General features: G+C 55.8%; 1 protein-coding gene across 1 annotated transcript in view; it reads right to left on the reverse strand.

The window, feature by feature from the left end:
- Positions 1-2,983: 2,983 nt before the first annotated feature.
- The window catches only part of DUSP2 (dual specificity phosphatase 2), a 3,946-nt gene continuing 323 nt past the window's right edge, over positions 2,984-6,606 (reverse strand). Inside the window, exons 2-4 of the mRNA XM_044417365.1 lie at positions 5,952-5,974; positions 5,496-5,715; positions 2,984-4,957 (exon numbers count right to left, since the gene is read on the reverse strand). Of these exons, the coding sequence (XP_044273300.1) occupies positions 4,743-4,957; positions 5,496-5,715; positions 5,952-5,974 (458 nt within the window). The 3' untranslated portion in view covers positions 2,984-4,742. The remainder of the gene's footprint in view (positions 4,958-5,495; positions 5,716-5,951; positions 5,975-6,606) is intronic.

Here is a 6,606-nt window from a genome sequence, read left to right on the forward strand (position 1 = left end):
ATACTGACTTCTATCAAACTTGGGACTCTTTTTATTATTGGCTAGGGAAACGGGACTTGGCTTAGATTTAAATATGTTCTTTAAGCTATCATAAATGGATTTAAATATGACTATGGAATGTTAAAAAATATGAGTGGGGGGCTGACCCAGTACGTCTGATGTATTTGATGATTGATGTTTTTAGTGTTAGTTTAAAAATCTTAATAAAATTTATTAAAAAAAAAGAAATGAGAATTCAGCAGCACGCTTCAAGGCAGCTCACCCGTTTCTGCCTGAGATCTGAGAGTCCACCGGAGGGCTGCAAGAGGGATCGGCCACCCCAGCCCGTTTCCCCGCTCTCCAGCAGCAGGTCCCTTCGGCAACCCATCCCCATCTGCAGTAAAGGACCATGACACTGCAGGTTGGAAGCATGAGGACGCGGAGCATTTCTGCAGCGTGTCTTGGACGCAGAAAGCTCTGTCCAGAAGGGCACAGCAGAGCGCTTGTTCTCCAGAAGAGTTGGGAACCAGACCTTGTGTCCTCGGGCTGGCTCATGGGATCCGTGTTAGTCCTGGCTCACTCCCCGGGCTCACCTAAATCAGGGACCCTCAGTGTGGCCCCCAAGAGGCGGGTGAACTACATTTCCATTCTCCCCACCCCTGAATGGGGCTAGTGGTCGCTGCAGGCCTGGATTATCTGGGGGGACGCACTGTCCTTACCTATGCCTCATTTACTATTTAATTAATTTCTATGCCGTCCAGCAGCCGATGCTGTCCAGGCAGTTCACAGCAGCGTATTTAAAAGCAATATAAAATATACCAATTAAAACACCATCAAAGTTAGCAATGCAAAATGTAAAACCAAACAAAAAAAGATAAACAAAACTACACTTTAGCAAGACCCTGTTAAGCCCTGTCTAGCAACCAGTGGGTCTCAGGAACTCCTCAAATGACCTGCAGGAGAAGGCAGCTTTCACTTGGCCCCAAAAAGATTGGTGCCAGGTGGCTCTCAGTGGGGAGCTCATTCCGTAATGGGGTGCCACCACTGAGAAGGCTCTCCTTGTTGCCACCGTCTGAGCCTCCCCCAGAGGTGGCAACCAGAGAAAGCCCCCAGAACGTGATTGTAGCATCCAGACAGATGGGGGTCAGGAGGGGAGTTTCATCAGGTATGGTGGTCCCAAGCCGTGCAGGGCAAGAGGAGAGGACGAAGGAAAAGTGCTTCTCTTCTGTGATGTTATTTCACCAGTGGTGTGGCAAAGCAGAACGAACAGTCCCCCTGCAAAGCAACGGCATGCATTTCCATCTCTGTGCCATGAGCCTTTTGCCAGCTGCAAAACTTGTATGTTTGTTTCCCCACAGCCAGCAGAATTCAGCAATACAGGGGAACTTTTCCTGGCATGCGGGAGCAGTGCAAGGAAACAGTTCAGCGGTGGAATGTCTTCCTGTTCCACAACTGTTAAGGGCATGGGGAAGCTACTCAAGAGAAATCTGGCAAATTTTATGTTCATGAGGTCTAGAAACTTGCATTTTTAAAAAAAGAAAAACGTCTGGACACAGAATTCTGCGCTGTAAATGCAATCCAGCCATCAGTTGAAATTGAGATAGTTGCAATCAAAGGATATTGGAAAATAAAGAAATCAGATAAGATACAATTAAAAAAACATATTCTCTTGTCAGTACATACTGTAGGCAGTCTTAAGGACTGGATCGCAATTCATGTGTAAGACAGACTGATTGGCCAGGAGTGCAAGTTGGTAAAGGCACTGGAGCACAGCTGGCTGTGTGGCCTGGAAGCTGTTGGCTCTGTGCTCCAACACACCTGGAGGGCTCTAGGTTGGGGAAGGCCGTTCTGGTGCACGAGTCGGGGGAGGCGGCTAGGGAAGGCTGTGTGCATTTTTAGGGAGAGCAGCAGTAACAGCAGGTCTTCACAACCTCATTGCCCAAGACTCAGGAGAACATCTGCCAGTCAAGAGTGGAGAAAGACTGACATGGCATAGCACAGCTCACACACGGAATGGGGATGAGCGGAAAGCCAATCTCCAGATTGTCCGCTCCCAGCAGCCCCTGCCAGAACGCCCCGTCATCGGGAACCCAAAACCTTGGGAGGGAATCTTTCTGCCCACCCTGAAGCAGGCATATCAATAAAGATACCCAGGCCAGGCCTGGCTCTCCGAGGGATCTCAAGATCATCAAGGCGGGTGCCCTTGGCGTAAACATAAACCAGCCTGTTGGAACGGTGCAGCTCGGGCTGGTATTTGGGGCTGGAATCCACGAGGCCCAAAGAGGGCAGGCAGGGACAGGGCTGTTTTTCCCTGAAGTCGTGATGGTGAAGCAGCAAAACTCTGCCGGCCTGGAATATAATTTTGTAAACGTAGCCAAGAGTTTGGCCCCCCGTCCCAACATCTCGGGACTGTGAAAGCCACTGCAAAGCAGGCGTGCCGGTTGGTGGGGAGGAATGCGTCCCTCCAGCAACGAAGGGAGAGCACAACTCACACTCGGTTATCTAATGGGCCACCTGAGCCTGTCGAGTCTGGGGTCCAGGGTCACGGGGCTGCACTGTGGCAGGTCCCGGCAGGCACCCGGCAGCACGCTCTGAAGGCCAGCGCCGTCGGCCTCCTGCACTTCGCCCAGCGCACCGGCGGCGAGATGAGGCAGGCTAGGAAGGGCAGGGAGTGTCCGGCCCAATCCGGGGGAAATCCAGCCAGGACAATGGCCGGTACCTCCCAGCACCCAGGATTTCCTGTCTTAACCTTGCAAAGGACTGGAGCAAATGGGCCAGGCCCCTCGGGTACGAGGTGGCCGCCCTTCGGCAGCGAGGCCTCCGCTGGGCCAGAGGGGTTTCCCAGTACAAAGCGGACACGTGCGTGTAAACCGAAGTAAAGGAGCTCCTCCTTTCCCTCTCCTCAGCACTGATGCTTGCCAAAGGCAGGCCAGTTTCATAGCAAACAAACAAAAATGGGGAAGCTGCAACCGAGCAAACATTTTGTGAGACTCAACCAGCAATATAAAAATTGGTTGTTTATTGCAACAGGCGATGATAATAAATATAAAGTGCAAAAGACCTCTTTAAAATTGGTGTCAGTCAAGAAAGAGGTTCTCCTAACAGAATGTACAAATCACCCATTGCTTTTGGGGAGTGGGGTGGGGGAGAAGGCCGGCACTGGACCCAAACCGCACCCTGGACTCCAATCCGTCGAGCCTCGTGGAAGGGAAGGGAGACCGCCTGGCGGATTGTGCCCTACACCGCCCGGGGGCCTGGGAAGGGGTGCCTTTGGCTGCGGTGGGTGTTGTCCACGAAGAAGAGACAGTCCGGCCCGGCCTGTGGGGGGCAGGCCCCTTCCCCCTTCCAGGTTTGGGGACAGGGCGGCCAACCCTCACCCTAGCAAAGGCCAGGCTCCCGTTCTCACGGCAGTTGTGATGGAGCAGCTTAGCGGCGCCTCGAGAATGCGCCTGGGGCCCTGGCCAGCCTGCGTGAGGGAGAGGCGGGCAGGTGACCACACCGCAACCACTGCAAGAGGGGCCTGCCATTCAGCCTTGCCCAGCCGCTGGCCGGGCTGGCTGGGAGTGACGGCACTGCAGTCCATCCTGCCTGGGAGGCCACCAGGGAGGGCAAGGCTGAGGCCAGCTAACTTCTCTTTGTGATCTGAGCCGCAGCTGCGTGAAATTGGCCAGGCTTCGCTTCTCGTGGCGCGCTGGCAGCCCTGCGGGCTTTGTCGCTCCCATGGATTTGCTGGGGGGAGCCTGCGAACAGCTGGGCATGCATGGAAGCCCAGATGGAGAAGATGTGCGCACCTGGGGAAGGGCTGGGACATCACCCCTGGCCCAGCAGAGTCTGCATGCCTGGGGGAGAGCAGGGCTGGGCTGCAGAGACAGAGACGTGGCCCCGCTCTGGCCCAAACGTGGACGGGGGAGCCCGATTCTTATTGCTCTGCAAAGTCTTTGCGGGTTGCCAGAGCTGCCGTGAGCCCCTGGAGCGGCTCAATGCGCCAACAGGAGGCCAGGGGTGCTGTGGACCGCAGCAAGGAGGTCGTGGGTTCAAGAAGCCCAAGCCAGTGAGGAACCTGAGTGCGGGGCTGGCGCAAGCTCCCCCTCACAGCCTCGCCTCCTCGCAGGTAAGTTGTGGAGCTCAATGAGGGGAACGCGAGCGAGGGCGCCGCCCAACACCGTGGAGGAAGGGCGAGAGGCGGGTACCACAGGCCGGAAACGGCACGGGCCGTTTCGCGTCGCACGCCTCGCTTGGGTGTCCGGACGGAGCAAGCTGCCCCGGGAGCTCACATTGCGGAAGTCCCCAGAGCCCTTCTGGCCACCAGCTCCCAGCCGTCTGCCTTGTCGGCGGGGGCTGTTGGGAGCCGAAGCCCCAGGCATCTGGAGGGCTGAGGAAGCAGGAGGTGAGGCACGGCTTTCGTGAGTGCGGTGGCAAGCCGCGAGGGTGTGGGAAGGGGAAAGACACACCCCGTTCGCCACTCTGTGCCGTGGGGATCGGCAAGACCTGGCTGGTTCCCCAAAGGGGCTGGAGGACACCCCAGGTGCTGCTGCGTGTCCTCTTCTCTTCCTTCTCTTGTTCTCTTCAGAGGGCCGGGCCGTTTCCCACGGCCAGAGGGAGAAGCCTGTACTGGCCGTGGCGGCGCCCCTTCCCTTCGCCTGTGGGACCCCAGGGCGCCCTGGGGGAAGCAGGACGCTGGCGCGTGCCCTGGGCCGCAGCTCCCCGCTGGGATGCAAGCAGGAGCACCGCAGGTCTCTGTCCGCGGAGAGAGGGCCACCCGCCTAGTGGCACAGCACCTCCGTCTCGAACTGCAGCAGCTGCCCCATGAAGCCGAAGTTGGGCGAGATGACCCCGCGGCGCTGCTTGACGAAGTCGAAGGCCTCCTCCAGCCGGACCCGGCGGCTCTGGATCAAGTAGGCGAGGCAGATGGTGGCCGAGCGGGAGACGCCCGCCTGGCAGTGCAGCAGCACCCGCCCGCCGCTGCTCTTCACCGCATCTGGGGGACACAAGCAGCACGGGCTCAGCGAGGGTCCTCGGGGGCCTTGTGGCCAGAGGAGTCTCGCCTGGGGGAGCGCAAGCGGGCCATCTCTGCGGCCCGTGGAGCAGTGGCGTGAGGACCGCCGGCAGGGCTTGGTGGGCCATCCCAACCGAGGGAGCAGTGAAGACAGAGGGAAGGGTGTTTCCTGCACCCAAAACAGCCTCCTGTGCAATGAGGCATGGCTCAAGCAGCCAAAGGCTCGCCTGATCTCATGGCCTGCTCCAGGGAGCTCACAGAGGACAAGGGATACTGCCCCTGCACAGGGAGGCTCCACTTTCAACTACTGGGGTCGCTGGCACTTGCAATCCTCATTGGTTTGCCTGAACCCTTTATAAGAGGTGATGGGGGTCCACCAGGGCTCACACGCCATTTGCTTCTTGGAAGAGGAGGCACTGAACAGGGGTGTGTGAAGGCAGTCTCAGGGAGGGAGGCTGCCGTTCAGAGCCTGTACCTGCCAGGATGCCAAGCCTTTGCCAGATCCGCCCACAGCACTCACCGATGAAGTTAATGGCTTCCTGGAACCAGACGCTGATCTCCGCCATGTGGTTGTCCTCCACCGGGATGCTCTTGTAGAGGAACTGCCCCTCGAAGTAGTTGGGGCAGCTGGAAGAGACGTTGAGCACGGCCGTGATCCCCAGGGACTCCAGCACCTCCCTGTTGGAGGAGTGGTGGCAGCTGCCCAGGAAGAGGAACGGAAGGATCTCCACAGGCCCACCCTGCGGAGAGAGCACCTGTCAGCTGCTGCTCCACACCTGGCCGCTCCGCTAACCTGGAGGTGGGCGTGAGCTTTGCTCCTCTGAGGAAGGCGCTATGTGACTTCCTTAACTTTTACTGGATTAATCAGGCACGGAGGAGGAGGAGGAAGAGGAGGAGGAGGAGGAGGAGGAATCTTCTTTAGGCAGTAATTTGGTAACATCGTCTGCCTTTCACGGAAAGGTGAGGCCACACTTACATGGCCCAGCAAGATTGGCTGATCTGCGCACCAGGGAACACGCCAAGTAACCCCAGCTGTGCATGCTCAGAAATAATTCACAGTTTGTTCAATTTGGCAGACTTTTAGGCAGGAAGGCTCAATGAATTCTAAGACATGAACATCTGAAATGACAGAAGACTTTCCCTTGACTTTCCCAATTGGCCAGCCTCAGTTTTCCATTCTGTAAAATGCAGATAATGAAGCTCAGAATGTTGTAAGGATCAAGGAAGGACAATTCAAGATTGGTAAGCGTTCTGAATTAATGACGTTTTTATTTTAAGAGGAGCTAATTTTGTTCTGATGTATTACCACAAGAGGGAAAGAAAAGGGTTAAATAAGCCTTCTTTCCAACAATGCTTTCATTTATTAAATGTATCTTCTTGTACTTCCTTGGCTATCTCCAACACACACTTCTGAGGTTTTGGCAATGTGCCACTTTTAAAATCCGGGTTGACTGCCCTGCTGGTTACTTGTGCCAAGCCTCAGGGACTGGGTGGACAAACTCAGCCAAACAGGCACTTGTGACAAAACTGTATTCTGCCACGTGATCAGTAATTTTAGAGGGAGTAGCAAAGTCTGAACAATTCAGTTAAAAGAACCTGGAATATTAATTTTTAAAGCATCTGTTTGGGGA

The sequence above is a fragment of the Varanus komodoensis genome, unplaced genomic scaffold (genome assembly GCF_004798865.1).
Source record: "Varanus komodoensis strain SLA01 unplaced genomic scaffold, ASM479886v1 scaffold88, whole genome shotgun sequence".
Taxonomy (NCBI): domain Eukaryota; kingdom Metazoa; phylum Chordata; class Lepidosauria; order Squamata; family Varanidae; genus Varanus; species Varanus komodoensis.